General features: G+C 43.9%; 1 protein-coding gene across 4 annotated transcripts in view; it reads right to left on the reverse strand.

Annotated features, from left to right (window-relative positions):
* Positions 1 to 773: 773 nt before the first annotated feature.
* Positions 774 to 27,321, reverse strand: part of CDHR5 (cadherin related family member 5) — a 32,415-nt gene continuing 5,867 nt past the window's right edge. The window contains exons 5-15 of one of the 4 annotated variants that reach the window (XM_006263422.3): positions 26,380 to 26,478; positions 22,739 to 22,849; positions 22,278 to 22,451; positions 20,474 to 20,564; positions 18,214 to 18,311; positions 16,187 to 16,393; positions 13,702 to 13,818; positions 12,602 to 12,674; positions 11,261 to 11,479; positions 4,934 to 5,088; positions 774 to 3,589 (exon numbers count right to left, since the gene is read on the reverse strand). In XM_006263422.3, coding sequence (XP_006263484.2) covers positions 3,029 to 3,589; positions 4,934 to 5,088; positions 11,261 to 11,479; positions 12,602 to 12,674; positions 13,702 to 13,818; positions 16,187 to 16,393; positions 18,214 to 18,311; positions 20,474 to 20,564; positions 22,278 to 22,451; positions 22,739 to 22,849; positions 26,380 to 26,478 — 1,905 coding nt within the window. In that variant the 3' untranslated portion in view covers positions 774 to 3,028. Of the gene's footprint in view, positions 3,590 to 4,933; positions 5,089 to 10,807; positions 11,480 to 12,601; positions 12,675 to 13,701; positions 13,819 to 16,186; positions 16,394 to 18,213; positions 18,312 to 20,473; positions 20,565 to 22,277; positions 22,452 to 22,738; positions 22,850 to 26,379; positions 26,479 to 27,321 lie in introns of all 4 variants that reach the window. The other 3 variants (XM_019485172.2, XM_019485171.2, XM_019485174.2) reach the window with 3 other exon arrangements.

The following is a 27,321-nucleotide window of genomic DNA, read 5'->3' on the forward strand; positions in this document are numbered from 1 at the left end:
CACGTGTATATATATGGGACATGCCCTCAACCACTTGGAAGTTGGACAGTCCTGTGATAGACCACTACAGAAAGCCAATGGGTTAAAATCATAGAATAGAATCACAGAAAAATAAGGTTAGAAGGGATCTCAGGAGGTCATCTAGTCTAACCCCCTGCTCAAGGCAGGATCACATGTATAAAACTTCCTAGATAAGTCCTTGTCTGACCTGCTCTTGAAAACTTCCAGAGATGGAGATTCCACAACTTCACTGGGTAATATGTTCCAATGTATAACCACCATCAGAGTTATAAAGTTCTTCCTAATATCCAGTTTAAATTTCCCTTGTTGCAATTTAAGACGTACTCGTTCTGTCCCCTGCAGCCACAGGGAATAGAATATCTCCATCGCCTTTATAACCAGGCTTCAGGTATTTGAAAACTGTTATCAAATCCCCCTTCAATCTCATCTTCTCCAGCCTAAATAATCCCAGTTCTGCTAATGTTTCCTTGTAAGTCATGTTGTGTGACTTTACACACTTCTCTATCCCTCAGTGTGTATCAGATCTGTTTTCTGGCTGATTACATGACCCATTCGATTTTAATGAATGTGTTTAAAATTACTGTTAACTTCTTCCCCAGCTGACAAAGAAAACCTCCTAGGACAAGGGATCATGGCTGCTATTGCAAGTATGTAAGAGTAGTTCCTGGAACTGGTGGGAATCTAAACTTCCTTGTAACTGGGGACAGGGTTACAAGAGGATGATACTTAAGAAGTAAAGAGCACACGCTTCATACTTTGGTGGCATGGTTTTATTACACAGATAATTCAGAGAGAACAAGGATATTGAACTCTTCTTAAAGTGACGGTGGTTACAAAGAGCAACAAACAAGAGAAATTCTAAAACATAAGATGAGAAGTTTTCTCTTAATTGATGGTCCAGGTCTCTTTTTAATAACCCAGGGAGACTGTCACTGAAGTAATTCATGTACCAGAGGGGAGAAATGGTTTTTTAGAGCTGGAGGGATCCCTGTGGCTTTGGGAAAGACTCCTTCCACCCCCCAATAAGTCAAAACGAGTACAATACAGTTAATGAGGAAGAGTTGTTCAGTACTTGCAGGCAGCATAGTATATGGCAAAGTGTTTTTTATATTCACAGGTTTAATTTTTCCCCGTGGCTTTTATAGAAAGGAAGATGCTGATTCAGTCTCCCAGCATGTAAAGGTAAAGGTATTTATTCTGCCCTATTAATTTAATTAGGATTATTCTTACACTTAAATGAGAGCACATGACTTAAATACAGGATAAGGACCTTGGTTTATGTTTACTAAGGCTCAGTGGGTCATTCTGATTTTAAAATGACACCAATGTCAGAATGGACTAATTACATTGATACTGTATCGGTGTTACTGGGTGCAACTACACATGCGCTTTACCGCAAAGTTGACTAATCAGCTCCGCAGCAAAGCACCACTGTCTACACATGAGCCCATATTAGGGCACAATAAATTAATTATCTCCACTGTAGAATAGTACCATCTCTATCCTAGTACTATCCTATGGCAGAGTAATTTATGCTGCCACAATGCATGTGTAGATGATGACCTAGACTGGCTGGGGGCATGAGGGTGCTACAGTGCAGAGGCTGCCTGCTGGCTAGCCCTGTACTGTAGCCCCTTTGTGCCCCAGCTAGCCCCTCCACCACCGAACACCACCACCTGGAGCCTTGGGCTGACTCCCTGAGTCCACTTACAGCCTGAGGCTCCTTTGCATTGGCTCAACATGCTGTGGTCCCAGGCAAACATGTAAACACTGTGCCCAGGAGAAATAAACTCCGGCGCCCTAATCACATATGTTGATGCACCCACTGAGACCTGGCTTGATCCCTAATAGAAACTAAAAACAAAGAATAGAGCACAGGACAATGAAGTGATACTGGTTTGTGCAAACAAGTAATATTGGTATAGGCAGGAACGGACTGACATGCTATCAAATGGGAAACTGCATAATCTTTCCTGCTACATTTGGTTATAGGTTCCTTAGCTTCTCTGGGCAGAGTGATAGTTGCATAAATTTGCAGGCTCTTAGTTCTTTCTCAGGGTTTGTCAGAGAAATGAATACTGTGTAATGGAGAGCTACCCAAGATAACTGTGAGCTCATTAGCTCAAGGGCCAGTATCAGGTTAGCCATGGTTAACCTGCTGAGAAGGGTATATTAATCTGTGCAGAGCTCTGTTAACACCATGAGATGGCCAGCAATTCCTGAGCTACTTCTTTTAAAGCCAACTTGGTACCAGTACACTAAGCTGCAGTCAAATCTAATTCAGACCTGCCGGCTATTTAGGGATAATAACTGTGTGCGCCTCAGTAAACAACATTGGGAATTCAAATGAGCTTCAAAGTAAAACTTTCTGGGAATGGCCTGTGGCACCTCAAAAATGAAGCAAAACCTTTGAGGTATCCCTGGGAATGGTCTTACTGATGAACTTGGATTGAGCTCAATTGTGGGGAGAGGGATGGGAAGTTCACACGTACTCAATCCTTTTGACTAAGGTAGAAGTGGGATTAGATTGCTTCCGATGCGTCATCCCAAATGCAACTGAGGAAGTTAGAAGGCAGAAGTGCTTTTCAGGCCCCTTGGCTGAAGTAAGACTTAGTGGATAAAACATTGGCCCCCGAAGCTAGATACTGTGGGTCTGAGTCTGATGAGGGGTGAGAAGATACTTTCTTAAACATTAGTATTGTCTCCCTTTCTAGGGAAGATGTTTATAGTTCAACCCCAAGCAATTGAACTCAGTGCAGGGATTACTGAATGAAGAGTTATGGACTGTGCTATTGTGGAGCTTGAACTAGATTAGTTTGGTTCCTTCTTGCTTGGGTCTACACAGTCTACATGGGACAAGGGAGGAAGGGATTACACTGCTGATGATGAAATCTACCTTTGCTAGCCATCCTATCTCTCACAGTCCTCAGAACAGGGGGATCTCACTAAAAAAAGTGGCTTAAAACAGCTCATGGCCTTCAGAAGGACAAGACAAGCTTTGCCAAGCCTATAGTAAAATGTTCTCTCCTTCCCCTCCTGTGGTTGTATCCTGATCAGGTGTGCCATAATTAGCTCTCAGTGGAATGAAGGACACCACTGGGTCACCTGGGTGACTGTCCTGGTTATTGCTATCATCATTGTCATCATCATCCCGATTTTCTTTGCCCTCATTCCTGTCTCTATCATTGCCATCTTCCTCTTCCTCAGGGGCATCCTCGATCACCATAACCTCTTCCTTGGCATCTGGATTAAACCACACCGCTTTGTAGCCATCATTTGCTGGCTTCCTGTCCTTAGTGAGAATAGATTTAACTTCTTTTTCATTATCAGTGTCATGTGCCCCTTTATCCTTCTCCTCTTGCTCCTTGTTAACAGTGGCAGAAGTAGCGCCAAGGCTGCTAGCTATCATAGTTTCTAAGGGCTGGAAGCTTTCTGAGTGTTTCTGTAGAGCCGGTGAAGCGTTGCTAGAACTGTTGCTTCTCGGCAACTCACTTTCTCCGGTGCTCCTAGCAGGATTTTCTTCATCATCTTGGTAGCTATCATTACTTCTAAATGAATCCTGAAGGAGCTGCCAGACAAGGAAAGTCTTATGAATAGACAAACAGAGGATGAAGCAAAGGAAGCATGAGTGCTTGAAATGAGCAGGCAAGATCCTGAGCTATTGCATATCAGCATAGCTCCAGTTACATCAATGGAGTTTCATTCACTTGCATGAGCTGAGGGACAGACTGCCTCATTTCCTCCCTTGTGGTAACTTTGAGCTAAAAAGTTTCCTCCTTGTTTTTGTTAACCACCTTTTTTGTCCACATCAGGAATCTTGAGCCAAGTGCTCTGTCCTTTCCCATAGGTTCAGAACAGCCAACTAAAGATAACTGTGAGGAATTCAGCATGTTCTAATGAAATAACCCAAGCGTAGTCTTGGCCAGGATCCTCCCATCACTGATAGGACCTTGAGGGGTAATTCCTACTTGTAAACCTTGGAAGCATAAAGAAATGTATGGGGAGGTGGCAATGCCCCCCTTCCTCCCCACATGTCTAGTAGCTGTTACTGCATTTTAGATTTTCATGGGCATTTGCTGGGATGTGTTTATTCCTCTGGAAAACATGACCTGGGTCAACCCCTTTTATCTCAGATGCTTTCAGCAATTGCCTGAGTTGCAGGATTTCAGTATGAATTGACCAGTCCCAGCCTTGAAAATCAAAGGACCTCTGTGAGAAGCATGTTGTCATGTTTTGTACTTCTTGGGTATCTTCCACCCCAGACTTACTACAAATGTTAGCAAATTTAGTGTAACAAGCAGAAGCCATCCATAATAGAAGTATTAGCCTTGTTTTGGTAGGTATAGAAATAATCAAAGCTTCAGCAGGTGAAAGCCCAAGCATTCAAAAGTGACCACTGGTCTTTAGAGTGTGTCTACACTGCTTCTGCAGTTCTCCTGAAATTGCGGTCAAGAAACATGCCTCATCTACGATGGCTACCAAGAAGTATGCTTCATCTACCTATTCCTGATATATACACACACCAAACCCTGCAATGAGGTGGTGAAGCCTTAGATCTGTTGCCCTCAAGATCTGGTCTCTGGTGTGTCTGAGTAGAGGCACTCTCAGACCAGTTTCATCACCTCATTTCCAGGTCTGGCAAGGGTAGATGGGCATATTCAAGATTAACACATCTGCAAACCATTTGGAAAGGGCATAGATGTGCCCCAGTATCTCATGTTTGACTTCACATTGCTGTGGCTTGCATAATCAGAGCCCCCTTTGAAATGATGCAGCATTGTCACCCTAGCACAGCATGTCAGATTGCTTATATCCTGTCTCCCTGGTCTGTCCACATACACCTCCCACCCCAATATTATTTCCTATCTCAATGGCAATCTTGAAATGAGTGAGTTACAAATTAACCACTTACTTTTCTTTTGCTGATTGTCGTGACTGAATTTCTGTGGACCTTGTAGAAAATGAATCCAAGGAAAAATAAGGCAAGGATCAGCAACGCTGCTAAGGTGCCACCTAAAATGCCCATATCTTGTGCAGTGTACTTATAATCGGACATCTTGTTTACATCTACAAGAAAAACACATTGGGCGTTATGCATCGAAGGACAGTATGCATGCATTCACCTGCACATGCACGCATGCACACACACACGGATGCACGTGCACACGCGCACGCACGCACACACACACACACACACACAAGCTTTTAATGCAACACTCAGTTGTGGGAAAAGTTCAAACCACTTTTCTAAAATCAAGGAACAGACTCTCATGCCATGAGGGGCATACTTCATTTGGCAAGATGTATTCCAATGCAGTCCTTGTGGCACAGGATTTTCCAGGGGATGCCCATTGAGACTTTAGAACTTCCAAGTGGTTAAAAAGAGGTTTGGACTCACATAGGTGAAACACTTATTTCAGTGAATCAAACCTGATCCTGGGAAAGAAATGTCCAACATAAGAATGTTGCATGTGGAAGGCTTGAAATTAGGTTTAAAAGTTTGGGGGGAAGGTGAGGAGGAGATAGGAAAGAAACTGAAACAAGGGATCCTCTTCTGAACTACAAATCCCAGTGCTGGACTTTAAGGACAAAATCCAGTACTCAACCTATTTGGTGCCTCAGGAAATTTAGGCTCCCAAGTTTGATCCTATTCCACTCTACCAAAGTCTCTGAAAAATGGTTAGCACAAAAATTGGGTATGTCCTATTTCTCTCTGCTTTCTGTGACTTTGTCTTGAGGCTAACAAGATGGCATAATATAAAAATTGGCATGCTAATGGGTGGAATAGGATCAAGCTTAGGTACCTAGTCAGTGGAACAAGAGCTGGTCCATATTTACTGGACAGCTGGAGTACGAACTATTGTTGGGGGGAGACGAGGGGGGGTAAAGACTGTTGTTTAAGTAGGCATGTGTGTGGCATATTCCAGACAGACAAAATGCTTATACCTAGATTGTGATGGTACAGTGTGACAAGAATTTATTATTTTAATTTTCACATGATTAAAATGCAAAGATCACCCATTTATAACACAAGTATTACTTGCATTCCAGACGCTGCTTTTATTATTACCTAAAGAAGTGATTCTCAACCAGGTTGCTGTAGCACTCTTGGGTGCCTTGAAGTCCTTTCAAGCTTGGTATGGATGTTGCACAATGTTAGCATTATTAGGTGTTCAAACAAGATTTGCAAGATAAACCCACAGATTTCAAATAAGAATGAGTGTCAAAACCATTGACCTGTTGTGATCTTTTTGAGTTCTTTGCAACAGAACAATTGTTCTATTATTTTTCTATAGTCAAACAATAAGCGGAAGCCAAGAGCTGGCATTTTCTTGGAAGTGTCTTGAGTCTAATAAGGGCTGTCTGGAGTCTAAAAAGGTTGAGAACCATTGGTTTAAACTGTTTAATGGAATGAGCAAATAATACATGGATATAAGCAAGTAGGCATAACTCAGGGCAGAGCTGTGGGGTGCTCTATGCTTCATAAGTTTCCACCTGTGAATGGAAACATTTTCTTTGCCTTTATTTGTGAGGTTTCCTTTTTTGCAGAGTTCAAGTTCAGAAACTCTGGGTCATATAAAAACAGGGAATAAGAACTTGAATAGAGTTATCTTCTCTGATAGATGGGTGCAATTCATATTGATGTCAGCTGGAGTTACCTCTGTGACTCTGAAGGGTTCATTCTACCTTTCAGTCTATTAATAGACCAAAGTGCCATAATAAGTCTATGCCATTCTGCTGGTTGCCCTATGATAATAAAGCATCAAGGAATTGGCTCTGGAATTACACCCCTTATTGTATTAAGATATCTGTAATTAAAACTGGTCAGGATTTTTTTGAAGAAACTGGATCTAATTAGAAATTGCTGATTCCTCAAAACAAAAATGAGGAGCCAAACAGTTTCATCATTTTTTTTTTGCTGGAGAAAGGTTTCCTGAAGCCAGGATGGAGTTTCTAGTACGAAGATAGAAAAGGGGAGAGAGGGAGCAATCTCTTTTCTCCCCACAATACCCGACCACCTGGTCATGAGACTACTCACCTGGTAAGTGGGAGATCAAGCCATATAATTATTTATAGAAAGTGGGCCAGCTTCAACTGGAAGGACTAAGCTTGTATTTATGCTGCATCCTTGCTAAGTTCAGGACCTCCACTAAGAAACAAACATCACCCCCATGTTCCCATTCTGTATGTGCCCAAGCCTGACAAACCACTTTCAGCTATCTAGTCTGCCAACTTCTAGCTTGGAGAAGGAACAGGAATGGGTAGGTAGGGTTTCTCAGTGGTGGACCTGGGATCAGCAAGGCAGTGATAGAGACATAGCCCACAGTAGCTGACAAGGCATTTGCTCACCTGGGGTGTGGGAGAAGTGTAGAGGAAAGACTTGAACCTAAGTTTTCTACACCCAGGTGAGCACTGAGAATCTACAGGGCTATTAGCTATCCTGGATGAGTGTTCCTCTTTGCCGTAAACTTTTGAAAGGTCATGGTTTCCTCCTGATGCAGAACATCAACATATTTGTAATAGTAAAGTTTTACAAGCTAGGAAAAGCATTTCCTACCCAGCTGTATATTTCAATCTGTTTCATCTTTCACATCTGAACAGTGCTTCACTGCATGATATATTTATACTCTTCACCTATGGAAAAATGGAAAACTACCCAGACTTTCTTAAATGTTGTTTACACTGCATGCTTCTGGACCAACTTCAAAACTGAGATACAATATTATATTTCACAAGGATTAATCAAGAAAGTTTGCAGCAAGGAACCTTGTTCCTTATTCCATTTTCCCCAACTTAATTCTGGACTGAAAACTAAGCATGGTTAATCAAGTATGTTTGTGCTCTTCCTGGCATGTTTGTAATAATGGACTTTGGATATGTCCTTGGCTTTTATATTATCAAACAAGTTATCATCAGTGTGACATAGGAGGGATGGCATTTTTATGGAATTTTACGACTTAGTTGTGTTTGATACCACAATTAGAGGACTACCAACTTGATACAGAACTGTGCTTAACTCCTTGTGGACTAAAAAGTGGGTGTCAAAAACTTGAACCCAAGCTAGCTGAATTCAGTGGAAAGATTCTTATTGGCTTAACTCAGGAGAGATGACTGGGGCAACCGCCACACATGTCAACTTAGGAGGAGCCAAAAAAACTCCAGCTGCCACTGATAGCCAAGTGATCCCAACTGTGCCAGTGGCATGACAACCAGAAGCTGACACTACCCTTGTGTCCCAGGTGGTAACGTGTCACTATACTGCTGCTTCACTGGGGTTTGAATCAGGCCCATGGAGTATATCTCCCAGAAATGAAAGACAAATTGGCATCTGTTATCCTGTAATTATATATATCTACACACCCCTAAAGTGATTATAATATACTAAGAACCTTTACTCTTTTTCTGATATGAAGGACAAACACCAACTGACATACAAGTCCGTAGCATAGAAATCTTTAACACCAGAGAACAGCCTTGGAGATAGGAATCACAGCAATTAGACATAGCAGAGGTATCCAAAATGATTCCTCCCCTTTCCTAATGCTGAATTGCTCCTATGGGATATGGTGGGTGTATGGCAGAATTCTGAGTTTTTTAGATAGGGCAGGATATAAATCCTAATAGATAAGCAAATAGTGCAGGTCTTACTACTTAAGAATCCCAGCCCAACAGGTTTTTGGTTTACAAGTAAAACCATTTCAGTGTCCAGTTATAGGTATAGAGTTTGGGGATATTTAGATACCCAAAGCCAAGTGTTAAAGCTGCATCTAAATTTGGGAGCCTCCATTTTGGTGTTTGCAATCTTAGATGCTGTTAGACAACATTTTTCAGGTGTGAAGGTCTATCTTGGGGCAATCAAATACGAACTGAAAAAGCCTGACTTTCAAGAGGTACTGATGTACCTTCCAGTGCATTTGAAATTACAGGGAGTTAGTGGTGTTGAGCACGTCTGAAAACAAGAGCCCATGGCGTCTGAATGTGAAAGCTGAGGAACTCATTGAAGGAATCTGCACAGCATTTAGGGAAGAGCATAGTTTGTAAGAAGAAAAAGTCTAGAAGTACCTGTTTGGAAAGCTACCTGCATTTACAGTGTCTCCATACAGGGGTGGATCCAGGGGGGTGTGGTGGTACAGCTACACCTGCTTTTGATTCCTGCTCTACCCAAACTTTAAAACCAACTACCTGAGAAAGGCAGCAGCATTTCTATTCAGGCAGTGCTGAGAGGGTTAACCGACTTCATGGCTCATTATAATCTACCTGACTCCTGCTAATCTCTCTTCTTCACTCCACAAATATTAATGACCCTCTCTCCTTTTTAATGGTCTTGGTGTTCCACTAATCAAGCTAGCCTTCTGCAGTTTTGCTGTCTGTTAGTCATTCCTGGTAATCCCTCTCCTCTATTTCACAGCCCTGCAGACTGTTTTTAGCTCTAGCACTGTCAAGGCACTCAGGAAGGCTAGATCACATATTCCGAATCTGAAAAAGCAATGCACATTTAACTGTAATGACTACAGGACTAATGAAACAATATCTAACCCCCTTTTCAAAATCCTTGGTCCGCTCATGTCTCCATACATAGTTCCTAAAGAAAAAGCAACATTAGTTTTCAAAACACAGCCTTCTCATGTTATGTCCAGCAGTGTGTAGGTAAACCCGCTATATGTAGAAGCATTGCTTTAGAGAGAGTCTCAAAGTACAGTTGGGATTCATAGTCTGAGCAGAATTTCTTAAACTTCAGGTTTGCCCTATCAAGTGTTTTGGTTCAGCCCATCAAAAAGATGCGGGACCACACATGATGTCTAGATCTAGGTCTGAATCTACCCAAAGATAGGGCATCTTGAATATGTGATTTTGGGTTTGGGCCCATCATCAACCTTTCAGAGAGAGTGGAAACTGTACAGTAACTCACATTAAAGCTTTCACAATATTCCATAATTGCAGAATTCACTCAGAATTAGCTGCATTATAGTAACTGTGACATACTCTAGCAATCATGGTAAAAATGTGATGTTCTTGCACTTATCTAGCTGCAAATGGGCTGCAAAAGAGATGGGCATAACCTGAGAATTCTCAGCTGAGTGCTACTCCCTGCCATCGCCTACTCCCAGAAGGACATTCTGCGGTAGGAAGCAAACACTGAATTGTCAAGAGCCACAGTCTGATCAATTCTACAGTGGGATTGTTGTAGTAGGGAACCAATGGAATTGAAATATTTTCATGGAAAAATGTTAACAGTTTTTCAAACAGCTCTAACAGATAATGATTTTAGTAAGAAGTGATGGTGGTATTGCATGTCTCTGGGAAAAAGTCAAACAATGTCACAGCAACACGCAGGACCAGATTGTGACTCTGACTCTGGGCATGTCTGATTATGGGTAGCTCTTGTATACATACCTGAGGTAACTTTAATCCAGCCATGCAAGTGAAAACACAGTGCAATGGACTTTAGCCTGGGCTAGTTGTCTGAGCAGGTCACCAGTGGGTTTCTGCAGACTGCCCTATTTAACAGATTTCATTCAAAAGAAAGGCATTTTCCAAGCTACACTTACCCAGCATTGAAATGCAGCAGAAACTAGCAGCTGTTGAACAGCATAGGAAAAAGCTGCAAGATTTTTAGAAAAGGAAATGAAAGCTGCTATCTCCTGTATGAGCCCCCGTGGGATTTTAGTTGAACATTAAAAAGCAATTTACCCAAATTGTCCTGCAAGAATTAAACTGAATTTGTTGAATGCAAAGATGGGAAAGAAGTTGTGATTCTGGGTAGCACGCACACACATTGATCTACCTGTCTGATGACTCTTTGTAAAGGATGTTTGAGGGGTCATGGGGTCTGATGGCCTTGGAGGTCCACTTGCTACAGCAGTTAGTGTAGGATGAGGGCCAGGCCCACCAGTCTGAGAAGGCATCAGAGCAGTGGGTTGCACGACTCCACCACCTGGTGGGCTTGTTCCTGATAGGGTGGGATCAGTGGTGCCAGATTCTGAAGGTCCTGTGGGAATCTTGGTGGAATGTGTGATGGAGGGCTTTGTGGTGGCAGGATGGGTAACTGGACCTGAGGCGGTACCTGATGTAGGCTTTCCAGTGGGGCCAGATATGCTGGCAGTGTTGACTGTCTTGCTTACTGAAGAAGTGGTGGGCTGTGTTGGTCCTGAACCAGCCCCAGAGGTCGTGGTGGTTAATTTAGGTGGAAAAACTGATGATGAACCAGGCGGCTTTGAAATAGTGGAAGGTCCTGTACCAGCAGTGGTGGTAGTGGTGAGTCTCGTCCCAGCAGTGCTGGTAGTGGTGTGTCCTGTCCCAGCAATGATAGTAGTGGTGGGTCCTGTCCCAGCAGTGGTGGTCGTGGTGGGGCCTGTCCTGGCAGTGGTAGTCGTGGTGGGTCCTGTCCCAGCAGTGATGGTCGTGGTGGAGCCTGTCCCGGCAGTGACGGTGATGGTAGTGGTAGGCAGAGTTGTACCTGGAGACCCAACAGGTACACCAGGCCTTGACATTAGTGAACTTTTATCTACAATGGTCCAGTGCTACCCTCTCTTTTTTAACTTTTGACAATGTCAATAAAGCATTTTATTCATCTGAACAGAGTAGAAAAAAGACAGGTAGCGACGACACAACCTGCTGTACATTTTTGCATATGGGGGTGGGTGGCCCTCAGATATTATGAATGCATTCAGGGACCCTTGTGAACACTTGGCCCATCATATCATTTGGTGCAAGTTTTAATTATCACTTTGCTGATGGCATCCAAGGATTGGGAGTGAGGATATTGTGCACAACATTCTGTAAGATGTAGGGTACAAACCAACCAAGCTCCAAAGAAAAGTGGTCCAGGCTTCCCACCTACTCTGTTATGTTTAATGTGCAATGTTGGTCTGTCTTCATTCAAAGTGGAACAAACTCAGCAAGCTTTAGATCTACTTGACTCATCAGTTCCATTTAATAACAATTGTTGATGAGCATGGAAAATAAAAACTAGCTGGTCCCGGTACAGCTACATGAACAGTCCTATACATAAACCTGTGGCTATCCTATTCCCCATGGGTTAGGACTCAAAATTCAGAGGCAAAGGTTTTGGGAATGTCTACTTTGACCTGAACGGGAGGTTGCTTGAAGGATGATGAAGTATCACACGCCAGGACCTACTGGCTCCCTTCTCTTTTTAAAGAGAATCGCTGCAGTTTCTTCTCCATTTTATGCAAACTTTAAGCAAGCCTCGTATTTTGTGCCAAAATTTGACAACCTAGCCAAACCCCAACTGATAAAATGACGCACAAAATGATCCCAGTTTTGGCCACATGGTTAAAAGAGCTTTGGACAAAGGAAGTGAACAGCAGAAATTAAGTCCATGGCACTTCATGAGGGAGAGTTACACAATGGCCTCTTAAGCCATGAAGTGACTACACTTACTTGGACTGCTTTATTCCAACCCAGCTGGAGGATAGTACTTCTCATGGATATCAGTGGGTTTTTGGATTGGGCCCATAATCAGCAATGTGAGGCTTGTCTTCTCTAGGTCATGAGGGCAATATAAAAGAACTTCAGTTCCTCTCTGAACTATAAGGCAATAAGATGGCCAACGCACCTTTGGGAGGTATGACTTCTATGGTAATAATAGTGCTTGCCTCCTGGAGACTCGCCAAGTCAATAGCCGTTGCCTGTATAGACATGAGAAGGAGATGATTTAGCTGTTTACTACCTTCATGAAATCTTTGAACGTCTCCTGAGTTCCACTCCTGTGCATTAAACACTCTGCTATATTTCAGTCATAAATCTGGCATTGTCAGGAGGAAGGACAACACAGCCAAAGAGGCCCTTTTACCTACTGCCCAAGACAACTCAAAGGGAGAAATTATTTCTTCCATATTTGAGCAAGAAAACTCAAAGGCAGTATCAGAGGATCACAAAATTCAAGGACCATATTCATTACAGCCACTGATATATTTGGGACTCATTTCCCAGGTGACTCAGGTATGCAGTCCTGTATTTCATTATTTTCTCTGTTACATTAGTCCTATCATCACTCCACTGTTCTCTTGTCTTTGTCCCTTTCACCCACACAACCTGTCAACATTTGTCATAGGTTATACTCTAAATTCTCTAGGGTGGAACTGTCTCTTTATCATGAACCTACTCCACTGAATTCTTCGGGAGCCCCTGTGTCCTCCTGTAATAGTAATGCCATCTTCCATTCCTTCTCCTCACAATAATACCTGTATTTTCTCATATACCACATGCCCCCCAACTAAGATGAGGACCTTGTTTTGGGAAGTCAGAATGAAGAAAGAAATACTTTTTCCAGAGTCATGGCAGAATCCTGGCCTCAGGGAATCCTGACCACAAGGCTGAATCCTGACCATTACTGTTCAGCTAAAGCTACTTTTAACCCCCTCACACTATTGCCGAATTGGCAGCAGCTTCTGACTGCTCAGCCAAAAGCTACTGCTAATTCAGGAGTCATAGTGAAAGGGTTAAAATGAACTCTGACATTGCGAATGGCACTCTGCCTCTCCTCCTTTTCAGCCACAGAGATCAACAGCGCCCAGGCACCCATTATAGCCCAGGCACCCTATGCTTCTTATCTGGTGCAGAAATTAGCATCTTTACAAGAGACACACCTCAATATGGGGCTGAAGTTTTGGAAAAAGTATTCAAGTAAATATGGTATCAGAAGAGCTAACATACCAGCATGGTTATTTTCATGGCTGAAGACAAGACGGAGTTTGTCAGGACAAGTCCATCTTGGGTTACTGTGAAATCACTGCTGTTTTGAATGCTGTAAGTGATGTGAGGATTGATTTTCTGAAAAGGCAGATAAATGAAGTTGTAATTTGCATTCATGCATATGTCCATAACAACCTGTTTGCAAAGCTGAAGCCAGGAGCAAACCTTTGAGCTAGGGACAGAAATCACACATAAACCAGTTTAAATGATCAGAAACTGGTTTAAACCTGTAACAGAACAGAAGTTTAGTGCACATAAACCAGTTTAAAAATGGCTGAAACTGGTTTAAGATAAACCTGGTTGAATGTAGTATCAGACTTAACTGATTTGAATCAAACTGGTTTATGAAACTTCTGTCCCAGATTCCTTCCTGGTTCAAGTTAAATCAGAATCTCCCAGCATGCTTTCCAGCCCTGGGTTGGGCTGTGCTGCCTGCTCTAGAGAGCAGGGCTGGCCCTGTACTTCTGCTCCCTAGCTGGAGCAGTGAGGGCTGGCTGACAAGGGAGTAGAGGGGGCAGCCTGGCTGGGAATGCAGCTCAGTCTGTGGGGTGGGGGGGACTGCGCACCCCCAAAGAAACCCCAGCTGGGATCTGGGGCCAGGGAGGGAGGTTAAACACCCCTTCCTCAGCTCAAACTTACTGCTGGCTGCAACTGTGGACTACAAATCCCAGAGGCACCTGGAAGCAGGAACCGGAAGTGACAAGCAACCCTGCAGAGTCCTGTTGCTGTAATTCTGGACTGCAAATCCCAGAGCCCTCAGGGGCAGCAGGAAGAAGAAGTGAACACTCAACCAGAGAGCTGTGTTCTAGCACCTCCTAGCTTCTGGTCTGAGCCACTGCAGGCATACGATTGCATTTCCTGATTCAGAGGTAAATGTCTGTTCACTTCTATTTCAATTTAATCTGTGCAGCTTAGACTAGCCTGCAAAGACTGAACCAGTTCAGCCCCAGGCTTTTTGACTGTCTGTATCTAGCCTTGATGTTGTTAAAATGGAGATGGATATAAGGTGCTAAAAATATTAGATACTCCATGCCCTCAAACTCATAAGTGTTCTGGTTTCAAGTTACAGAAGAGTCCTAAGTCAGATGACATTCATGCCATTGCAAACCTTTGCCTGTACATAAATGGCCAGGGGTTCTGTAATTATTAGCCAGGGTCAAAATTGTTCCTGTGCTGAAGGCTAGCACAAATTTTACCACTTAGGTTTTATTTTGATGGCATGAGTAGGGCAAAGTGGTGCCATGAACCTTGAGATGAGCTTCCCTATTGTGGTGTATTTCCCCTCTGTCTGTACAAAATGGCATTGTTAGGTCCCACACTGTGTTCTGGATGCCCTTACACCAGTTGTAATTGGCTAGTTCTTTTCTTTAACCTATATAACAAATAAAGACCGCCATGCCATTGCTCCTGCCACAGGCTCCTATCAATAGCATTCCTCTCAAATTGAGACCTCCTGAAATGTCTATGTAAACGATGCATCTTGCAGCAAGACCAGAAAACTAGCAGGTTCAGACTTTGGCTTTCTGGGCTTTGCTACCAGAGTAGATGGCATCACCTGCCTTCTTACAGGCCTGATGCTGTTCCCATTTAAGTTAATGGAAAACCTCCTGTTGAAGGCTCTTCTGAATGTGGTTATAACTATGCCTACCAGAGTTCAGAGAACATTGACATCAGTTCAGCATCACTAGGCACTACACGTGCACATTTACTGCACAGTAACCAAAATTACGTTGCAGTACGGACATGCAGCTACACGTGTACACCTGTATCACACAGTAAATATGGTGACTTACTCTGACTTGAGTGTAAATTTGATACTTGCATAATGCAGGTATCAAATTTATGCCCGTTTAGTTACTGTACATCTACTGCACACGTAGATGTGTTACTGTGCAGTAACCCAGGGGGCTTCCCTTCTGGGTCTGCCCAGCCACTAGGGGGCTGGGCTCATGGCTGACCACCTCTCCTGGCTTCAATTTGGGACTAAAGTTAGTCCCAAGTGCTGGCAGCTTGCTCTGGCTTCAATTTGGGACTAAGGTTAGTCCGAAGTGCTGGCAGGCATGTGGCTGGAAGCTGGAGCTCCCCACAGTGGCCACAGGGGCACATGGCAGGCTGCTCTAACCTGGGACTAAATTTAGTCCCAGGTTGCCTGCATGTGTAGACACCAGCCTATTCCCATTTACTGAGCAGTAATTTACTGTGCAGCAAATTTAAGCCAGCCTAAATCATGTATAGACATGCCCACTGAGTTGAATTATGTGGGTACACTGGTGAGAGCATTAGGCCATGGAAGATGCCTGGTGAGAGATGAGAGGGGTAGGATGGATACTGGTTGCCTTAGTCTGTTCCTAGTGGAAATGCTAGTTACTATCCTGCTCCCCCATCCCCTAATACTGGTCTAAACACAACATAAGCACAGAAGGAAGCTAAACACTTTGTTCCTTACATTAGGGAAGTCGTCATCAGCTGCAAAGATCTTCAGGGGTTTGGAAGGAGCTCCAGCCTCCATGACCAGACTGTTACGGATAAGGCCAGTAGACACTGTCCCTGTGTAGTTCACGTGCTCAAAGTATGGTGCGTGGATGCTTCTGTTGATTACTTTGATCTCTACAGTAGTTAAAGCATATTTCTCTATGCTGTTGGCTTGGGTGGCCTGCAAAAGACAGAGACAAAGAGATGGAGGTACTAATGCCAGCTATTCCTATTTTTGGTATAATCAGAGTGGATCTAAGATTTTGAAAACTGGGGTGGGGTAGAGAGGTCACTGGCATGGAGGCTTTGATCATCAGCCAAGACTGGTTCCCAAAATCAGAGTTCTTGGAAGCAGAGAGTACACTGTGCATGAACTACAGAGTTGAAGGAGGGTATAACCATACCACAGCACCCGCTGGATTTACCCCTGGGCATGATGGACTTGATCCAAAATCTGTTGAAGTCAGTGGGATTCTTGCCATTGATTCCAATGAGCTTTGTGTTAGGGGTATTAGAGGCGAGAATAAGTTAACATTTAGGGCAAGAACACGTGGTCAGAACACCTGGGTTCAAGGTCTGTCTTTGCCATTGTCTTCCCCTGTGATCCTGGATCAATCTTTTAATGTCACCGCTTTCCCCTGAGTTTAATCATCTGGAGACATGAGGCACTTGTGTTACAGTTTGTACCTGTGAAGTGCTTTGGAACTCTTCAGGGCAAAGTGCACCAAGACTTAGTAGAGCCAGATGCTCTGAACCAACACATGCAACTGCTGTGTACTGCAAATAGGCTTCATTTGCTGCTTGGTGCTTTACAGCTTTGCACATACACTGTTTGGGAAAGAAATGTCTTGATGCTCTTAACTCTCTTTCTAGGAGCTTTTCTGTAGGAGGTGATTATACAGTTGCTTTGATGCAAATGATGATGACGATGATGATACCCAAGTCCCCCATCATTTTAAGAATGTAAGTGCCAGACTGCTCAGACCAATGGTCCATCTAGCTCAGTATCTTGTGTCCAGTAGTGACAGGAGTGGATACTCTAGAGCAGGGGTATGAAACATGCGGGCTGTGGAGCCATCCTGTCTGGTCTGCCAGACTACCAGTGTGGCTGGGAAATGTGGCCTGTCGCAGAATGGCTATCAGGGACAGGAGAGCAAGTAAGGGCTGATACAGCCCCCATCACCCTCTGGTCACTTCACCAGTCTCTGCTGCTGCAGCCCTATCTCCCCAGCTGCCAGTCCCCACTGCTTGCTTCACGCTAGAGCTAGAGCTGCCACCACAGCGGGGCATACAGTGGGCAGCAGTTCCGACTCCTGCACAGGATGTGTATTGGGAGCTGGAGTCACTGCTGTGTCCTCTGAGTTAAAGCTGGAGCTGCCGCTGTATGCTCTGGTCTAAAGCTGAACTAGGTGTTCTGGTCCAGAGCCAGAGCTGCCACCGGTGCAACAGTTTCCTCATGCTCCAGTCTGAATCAGACCTGCAAGGAGTCTTATGGTCCTGATCTGCCCAGGGCACAAGGTGAGTTTGACACCACAGCTTTAGAGGGCATACATTGAACAGGGTATATCTAGAGTGATCTATCCCCTGTCCATTATCCTCCCTGGCATCCAACATCATTAGTTTAGAAAAACCAGAGGATAGATCTCTGACCATTTTTAGTACCACTTTCAAATAGATTAAAATCCCAATGGGTGGTACTTCAATTATAGCTTCTCAAGAAATCCTTATCTGATGACACAAGTCAGCTATCTTAATACAGGTCAAAATTCCCCCTGCTTGTAGCAGGAATTTTGCTTGTGGAACACTGCAGAACTAGTCCCATCTTCCACGGGTATGTCATGTTTGGGCATCTCAAGAGAAATGTGTGGTTTTTACTGAGGTTTGTGAGCCAAGCCCAATGCCACAGTTTCCTTTATTCTTCACCCATTGAGCTTGTTATCTTCTACAAGGCCAGGAATGCTGGAACTAAGCCTTGGGGTTCTGGGATGTCAGGAGACTTACCATGACATGCAAAATAAATGTTTCTGGTGTATTCACTGCTTTGTTCATAGTTAGGTTCCCGGTATCGTAATTCAATAAGAATACATCATCCGTGTTTCCTAAAGAAATGGGAAGACTAGTTAGGGCTAGAACTGTTTATAAAATGCATTTAATAAAGTATCTTGAGTTTTTGGAGTGACTCGTGGCTTTGCATATCAGAAATATTATGCCTCATGCAGTATTGTTGTTGACCTTGTCCAGCTGTCAGCTTTGAAGACTGGATGTGTAGTCTATGGAGGTGGTACTAACTCTACAAAAAAACCCAGTATCCTGAGAACAGCAGAAAAATGCCTGTGAGCCTGACTAGAGGAAGTTTCATAGTTGTTAGGGGCTGGAAGGGACCTTACAGATCATTGGGTCCGGCCTCCCTGCACATGAGCAGGAAAGACCACTAGGATGAAATGATCCCAGCAATATGGGAGTCAAGACATTTTTTGAAGATCACCAGGGTGGATAGTTGACTGTACCTCTTCTGGGGGGAGCCTGTTCCAAACCCTTGGCACTCCACTTGTAAAGAAGTGCATTTGCAAGTTCCAAAAGCAAGAATAGCTTTTCTTACCCAAATACCTGTCTTGAACAGGCAAGGAATGTGTTTATTTTAGCTGTAACTTGTTCAACTGCATTAGGTAGCTCAGTCAACCTGAAAAAGTATGCTACATACATGCTTCACTGCTATTAGCAATATGCATTATTCCTTACAATAGTGCATCCTTTCCAAAAGCAGCCATGATTAAGTCTAATCTGTTTATGCCAGCATAGCCTATTCTTACGGAATCACAGACCTAGATGCTGTTAGGAGCGTTTAATCCTAAGTGCTTCTTGTTCAATTTTAGTCTCTAGTCATTAGCCTAAAGGAATTGCTCAGTGTTAAGCCTCCTCCCTGTAACTGCATCCTATAACTACCAAAGTAAATTTTGAATGGCCAGCACCTCAAGAATACAGGAGTTGTTCCAAGGAGAAACTTCCACATGTTCAAAAGCCTTCTTACAGTGCTCAAGTTAGCTATATCCAGCTTGGGTTTTGTTACTAGGTGCCAGTAGTTTCAGAATCTATAAAGGTAGCAATATTTTTGAGCCATGCCACAACTAGAACTTGCAGGATGTTTGAACTTTCCAAACCATGGTCTGAATGAAGAAGACACAATCGTCAGAAGCCACAGAGTAACACTTCTTATTTATTGTACCTAGAATCTCCAAGTGACATCTGAGCCCCACGATGAAAGGCTTTGCTCTTATGCCTAGTAAGACCCAGACCCTGCCTCTAAGAATTTGTAATCTAAAAAGAAATAGTCAAAGAAAACCTTACTCTCATTTTGAAGATGGGGGATAGAGGCACAGAGATTAAGTGCCGTGCCTAGGACCATAAAAGAAGTATATGGAGCTGAGCCAGGAATAGAGCACAGGCCTTTGAGTTCCCATCTAGCACTTTAACCACATGGCCATTCTTCTACTTACAGAAAAGAATTAAAGCATATTCATACTCCACTCAGTTGCATTGTTCAGTGTTTCCTCCTTCCTTTATTGAAAATATTTCAGTGACCTTCAGAAGTAAAGATGACTAAAGGACTAACAATCTGTCCCATCTGCCTGAACTGTCAGCTCATTAACTGTAATTGTCAATCAACTGATCTTTCTTTTTTTTTAAACTTTGACCAAAAAGTGCCCTATTTGGTGATATAAATCAGGTGATTATATTCAAGTCTCATCCTTGAAATCAAGCCCAATGTAGGGAATCTTTGCATCCCAGAATGGTGCAGAAATGAAATTCTTGACTATAAATGAAAATGATGATCGTCTCAATTTTTTTGGGTCACACAGATCTAATGATGGATGGAATCAATGTGACTAGAATGGAAAAAGTTGGCCCCTTTCATTCAATCCTAAATATGTCTCATCTGAGAAACCAGGGTCTCCAACAGAGACTGCAGTAACTTCTGTTTGTAGGAAGTTATTTCTCTTTCTCTTCCTCTCTATAGTCTGTCTTGTCTACTTGGACCATAAGCCTTTTGAGGTTCTTCCTCTGTGCCTGTGTAACTCCTAGAGCAATGGGGGTAATGATCTCAGTTGGCTCCTCATGACGTAACAACAATTGCAATAATTTTGTTTACATAGAAGTGCGTTGTCATGGTTCTCTATTACTTGTGAAGGTATATAAAATATGGAAGCTTTGAAAAGATGAGCAATGGAAGTGAATGTTTGTAAAGGCAGGAACTTCTACTCACCTTCAATAATGCTGTACACTATTTTTTCATTCAAGGTATAGTCAGGATCAATAGCATAGAGAGGTCCAGGTTTCAGGTTCAGAGGTTCCATCTGCAATAACATCAGTGATCTAATGAATATCTTGCATTTGAGAGTCTGTCTAACTCTATCCCAAGTATGCAGCTGGTCCAATAAAATATATCACTCTAAGAAATCCTTGCCTCTTGCAATAACAATGTAAGACATTAAAAAAAACCCCAAATACCAGAAGCTTGCAGAACTTTCATATCCAAATGGTACTTTGGACAACTGAAAGAAGCAAGATTTATTTGGCAATGTCTTTTATTGGAGCACCTATGTAGTTGGGAGGAGAGACATTAAACAAGCTTTCAGACACAAAATACCTCTCCTCTGGTCCAGGAAAGAAGCTGGGAAGAAAGTTGACATCTCCCCCCGCTATGTAGTTGGTCAAACAAAAGAGATAACAAAAACCTTGATTCTTGCATATTCCTTGGTCCATCCTGGTTACAACAACACTACAATTCTGCTAGAGCTTTGGATACTAGACCTTTTAGGCTGAAATTTACTGCTATGAGTTGATCATAAGAGAACAGAGATAATAGAGAACAGGATTCGGTTTTGTACAGCTTCTTCCTTGCTCTAGGCATTTTTCAGAAGCAAAGAAAAGCAACACAATGCTTTGTTGTGATTGCTGGTCTCAGTGGCTTGATGTTGACTCAACACCTGGAGCAACATCCTCACCTATAATGGAAGTCAAAAGCCTGTATGTGATTGAGCGGTAGAGGTTGTATTAGGCATCCACCCTAGGGGGGAATTTCCTGTTCAGTTACACCAGTCTAGTTCTACCTTCCTTGTTCAAAAAGGTGATGCATATATTCTTTCCTGCTGAACAGGGCAGTCTGCAATGGTTGTCTTTGACAACAATATTTTTCTTATACCCTTTTACTTAGGGTTTCCATCTTGGAGGGAAGATGAAGTCTGCAAAGACCACAGACTAGAGATGGAGAAATGCCACAAAGTGTCTGGTCTCCTCATTCATCATCAAGTCAGATGGTGGCTCCTGGTGGCCAGGAGAAAGCAGAGTTTGCAGTTCTAATCCTGCATTTCCAAAGGGTTCTGGATCACTTTTTGTGGGATGCAGAACCACGCGGTCACGGTGCTTAACACACTTCTCTCCTTTTCTTATGGCAATACCACGTTACAAACTTAAACAGCTCTGGTGCAGTGCAGTGTTGACCTTGTTGTGTGCAGACCACATCCATGATGTGTTGGAAAGCATCTGCCCTCAGCTGAAAAACAGCTTTTCAAAGAAGGGTCAGCATATCCAGGGCTGGATTAAGTAAAACAATCCAATCCCCCAGGTTTTCTCTGACCTGAGCTGTCCCTAGGGCTCACACCTCAGCAGAAGGTGAACTTGGACGGGAGGGAAGAGGGGTGGTAATGGTGGCCGGAGGCCCTCCATATCATGACAAGTTGCCTCCACTAAACAGTGGGCCTGGCCTGCTCTGATGACAGACTTGAGACCAATTGACTTTCTCCTTTTCTCTATGGCTTTTCATCAGTCGGCTGAACATTGCCTGCAGGCTCAGGGAGCTATCGTGGCTTTGATCTGCAGTAGGTTCATATTTCAAGCTTTCCTAGGAAACCTCTAAGGCTCAAGGGTTCACTTAAAGCTTAGGTTCTATCATCATGAGAAATTTTCCCAAGGTCTGTTCTTTAACTTGGCTTTAAACATGTTTCCAGGGCTGAAGGCCAGTCCCAGCATACAGGCTGAAAGCAGAAGCTCCTGTGTAAGTGGCATACCGTTTGCTCTGAGATGTTGATTCTTCCAATGTAACCAGTGTTTAAACAAACTTTACTGCTCATAGCCACAGGTTTACATGGCAGAAACCAGGGAGGTTTAGTGTCAGCCTGTTGGATATTTATGGTGATTGTTGCATTCGCTGTATTAGTATCCACACTGCCAGGAGCCCTGTCCTGTACAGAAAAGAAAGGAAGAATGTTCCTGTTAGGGACAAGGCATTTTTCCAACATGGGACTCCCCCTCCCCACAATGCAAAATCAGGCGGCCCAGATCCTTAGCTGAGGTATAGCATTGTTACTACAATAGTGTAAATCCACTGAAATTTGCTTATGTCAGCAGAAGTCCCAGCCCAGTACCCCATGACGGACAGACAATAACAGCAGATATTACTGAATGGAAGATGTAGCCAGATGCAGCTGCTGCTGGAAATGTGAGGATTTTTCTTGCTTAAAGAACTTACCCTCGCAAGCAAGACTAACTGCATAGATTTATTTTTGTCATAGTCCAGTGCTTTGAGCAAATAGATGCCTGGGTTGTTAACTCCTTGGATGTTAAAAAACTCGGTTGCTTCCTGGAAAAAAAACAACAAGGAATAAAAGGCTGATAATGTCTCCGTTACACAGGAGTGAGCAGCATTTCAGAGTACTGCTTAATGTGCTGCTTAACATCATGATTCTCAACCTTTTTAGACTCAAAGTATCCCTCAGAAAAAGCTGACTGTTAGCTTTCCCTTGTATTTTGACTACAGAAAAATAATAGGCAATTTTTCTGTTGCAGAGAACTCAGAAAGACCACAACACTCTGATTTCCTATTTGAAATCTCTAGGTTTATCTTTGAATCATGTAGATGTTTGCACACCTAACAGTGCTAATATTTTGTGGCATCCCATGCTATGCCCAAAGGTTTTATGGCACTGTGATTGAGAATCACTGGCTTAATGTATAAGCCAAGCTTGGTCCCTGAGACTGAGGCTAAATACAGACATTCAAAAAGCTCCTAGCAGAAGTGCTCTATTGCGCTTTACTTAAAGTGTTATTAATTAGAGTAGGAGTGAACCAAACAGAGGTTCACCATTAGGTGGGGGGATCAAAGCCTGCCTACACTGGCCAAGGTCAGCAGCCTGGGGGTGCTCTCACACACCTCCCAGGAGGCTGCTGGAGTGGCCCTCTCCCCAGCCCTGCCCCCATCAGGTGGTGATAGTCAGTAGCAGCTGGGGAACATATCCCCTCTGCTGCAAGCTCCCCGCAACTTCCTGGGTTGGGTTTTGGGTGGAAGCAGGCCGGGTTCATGCAGCAAGGAGCTCTGTTCCCCCCACCAGTTCCTGGTGCAGCGAAACGCCATGCACAGCTCCAAGCTGCAGATCCTGGCTGCAGCTGTCAAGAGGTTGAGGTGGGGTGAGGTGGAACGGACCCCCCTTGCCTTGTGGGCCTGGCCTGGCTTGGCTGTCAAAAGGTGGAGGTGGGGTGGAACAGAGCCCCCTATCCTCATAGGCTCAGCCTGGATCCTCCCAATACCCCAACCAGGGTGGCTGGGCTGGGGACTCTAGAGGCAAGGGGGCTCCATTCCACCCTGCACCACCCTCCCCAGCTCCAGCCCAGCAAAGCCCAGCTGGCATCTATCTGCTGCTCCCTCTCCTTCCCCTTCACCTTCCCCCTCCCTCCCCTGCTGACAGCCCCAGGGGTGGGCCTGTGCTGGTGCCTAGACCTGCAAAAACTTAACCGTTGAGGGAACACAAGTTCCCTAAAGTGCTCTGCTCCATAGCACCTTCAGCTAATAGCTGATTTGACGAGGGTTACGTTTTCTCATGTTTGGCCATTTTAAAAGTGCTCTGCAGCCATGCATGTGTATCTTGCTGCAGCTGTAGAGTGCTTTTAGGGGCCCAATTGAAAAAAAAAAGCAACTTGTGTAAGCACCCTTAGAGAGGGATCCACCATTTTTAAAGTGCTTTATGTGCTTTGAATGCCTGTTCTGTTACAGCTGTGCTTAATATGTAGTAAGTGTAACTTCTGTACAGGCCCTTGTGGGTCTTTATATTGGAGGCACAGGCAGGGGCCTTGTCTATTTTTGGGTTCCCATCAGGAATAAACTCAGGCTTATTCCTCTTTGGCCTTGTAAAATTGAATTGTCTGGCTTTGTTGGTGTGAATCAGTCCTGGAATTTTGAGCACAATTTTTTTCACATTCATAAGGGTGAATTTGGAGTCATGTTATTGTCTGAAACCAAATTTTGGGCCATAGCTTTCTACTGTAACTGGTAATTACAGGCTTCATTTTTTTGCTCTGGTTTCCATCACTGTGAGGGTAGAAGCTGCCCCAGTGCATACAATTCCGGATGCCTTTACATTTATTCAACACCATGAAAACCCATGAAACTGTGGAAGGGGTAACGGGCACAGTTTCTGCCTTATGCATTAATCTCTCTTCTTTCAAAAAAAAAAAAGATAAAAGCTTAATCCTGTTAACTGTTAATCCTTTATTAGCTGAAGCTCTCAACAAGCCATAATCAGCAAAGTGCAGGTGAATACTACAGACTGACATTAATTTAACTGTGAACATATTTCATCTTTCAAGAAAATCCTTCAAAATGAAGGTAGATTCTGTAGTTAAGATACTATCCTGAGATGCAGGGGAAGTGGTCTCAGTTCCTGTCTCTGCCACAGACTTTGTGTGTGACCACAGGCAGGCAAAGTACATAAACTCTCTCTTTGGTTCAGAGCAACATGTTTAAAATAGGGATGAAAATACTTAAGTTCCCATTCTTTGCCTGATCTTTTGAGATTCTAATCTCTTCAAGGCAGCAGCACTCTTTGACTACAAGACTGTAGAGCACTTCAATTATTCTCCAACCTACTGTTGGTTTCTGAGCACCACTTAATAGGTGCTGCTGTAATATATATGAGAAGAAAGTGTAACTGCTGGAAGAATTCAAAATGTTAAAAACCATTCATTTCTCCATTCCTTTAACTCCCCTTTCCTCTTCTGCCCTTGCCTTCACTTTCTGAAAAGTCTACCATTTATTCCATGAGTTGAAATCACGTCCCCCGCTGCATAGTAGGGGTGGGCCCTTTTCAATTTAGATTCGAATTCAGCTCAAATCAAGGACAGTGATTCGATTTGTTGATTCAGATCACTGTCCTCAATTCGATTTGGCCAAATCTGAATCTGAAGATTCAATGCTGATTCGGAGAAGACACCACTTTTAAAGTTTTTTCTACATACCTTGAGGTAGCAGGCACAGCTTGTGATTGCTACGATGCTGGGGCGCATGGAGTGTCCCACAGGAGTGCAGGGGGGCCCTCTGCATGCTTAGTGGTGAGCCCAGAAGTGGACTGGAAGTAGTTGTGGTCCACTTCCAGGTCTCCCAGGAAGTGCACTGGGGCCCTCCCCCCCACACCTCCCCGGCTCAGTAGTCGGCCGCAGGGGGACTCTGGGTGCCCCCTCAGACCCAGGAGGCACCAGTCGCCGAGCCAGGAGGGTGCAGAGCACCCCTCCCCCCCCGTGCTCCCTGGTGCTTCTGGTTCACTTCCGGATCTGCTGCCAAGCGCGCGCTGGGGAGCCCCCCATGCTTCTGTGGGACACTCCATGTGCCCCAACATCACAGCAGTCGTGAGCCCCTGCTACCTAGAGGGATGTTGAAAAAACATTTAAAGCTGTCTCTATGTCTGAATTTCTGAATCTTTCCAAATCTCACTGAATCGATTCGGAGGGTTCTGATTTGATTCGGATAGATTAAAGGGTCCTCTGATTCAATTCAGATTTGGAGATTCGGCCACCAAATTGGGCCGAACATCCACCAACTCGAATCAGGGACTGAAGCTTTGCACAGCCCTATCAGATAGATGTGATGTTACTCTGGGCGGGTTGTCTGTCTCAGGGTTAGTGTCTGTGGGTGCATCTCCATGAGACGTTTGCTGTGCAGTAGACTAATAACACTATGCAGTAGCACGAGTTACTGCACATTTAGTACTTGATTATTCAAGTACCAAACTTAATGCACAGTAACTATGGCTCATTAATGAACGTGTACATGAGCCCGGCATGAATGAGAAACAAGAAGTCTTTGCACTGTTTTTTACAAGATCGGTGAACAAATATACTTACTGGAGTAGTCCCTCTAAGTTCATAATATATGGTATCCTGGTCAAGGTCAGTAGCGCTTACTGTATCACTGGATAGAACAATGGCATTCACTCTTGTATCCTGAAAAGAGATTTCCATATTTGCTTGGTTTTCCCCACTCATAGCAGTAGTTATATAGTGGATAGAGAATCCTCATTAGTATGTTTTGTATTCCATTATACTGTTTCACCCAGTGCTTTCTATGCTCCCCCCGACCATGTTAAATGCTGAACGCTGTGAGAGCCTTGTCTATTCTGGGACTCCCATCAGGATTAGTGTTGCTTAACTGTGATGGCCCCAATAAGAACTGCATTGCTAAAATCCCCTAGTGTAACAGGGATGGCCATCATCTTGACTGATATACTAGGGATTGAACCAGAACTAGAAGCTTAAGCTAAAGCCCAGGTTTCCTAGCTGCTGTCACAGGCGTGTATCATATCATTGGCACAAAGGGGGTGTAGCAGGACACTAAGATGTGCCTGCTCCTTAAGGCTGAAGAAGCCTGGCCAGGGAGCTCTGCAGGCCAAACAGAGCTCCCCAGCTGCAGGCTGTCAGGGTAATAACTTAAGAGAGTAATTGGCCACCCCTGCCCACATCACCTAACCGGCAGGAGGCAGGGTTCTGGGATTTATAAGCCCAGGCTGCAGCTAGCAGATGTACACACTCTCTCTGGCAACTGATAGGGAAGGAGCTCCTGCCCACTGAAGCTACTTGAGACTTGGTGCTGCCTGCCTAGCTCTCCCAGTACTGACTGCTCTGCTATCTAGGTGCTACCTAACTACAGCGAGTCTCCCAGGTACCTAGAATAGGGACATGTTACTCTGAGTGGAAGTTTGTCCTCTTAAAGAGGCATAGCACTGTTATAATTTAAGTTATAGCCTAGGGGCTTGTGTTTGTGTTCATGTTTACTCTGGAGGATTGTGA

This window comes from Alligator mississippiensis, chromosome 2, assembly GCF_030867095.1.
Source record: "Alligator mississippiensis isolate rAllMis1 chromosome 2, rAllMis1, whole genome shotgun sequence".
Taxonomy (NCBI): domain Eukaryota; kingdom Metazoa; phylum Chordata; order Crocodylia; family Alligatoridae; genus Alligator; species Alligator mississippiensis.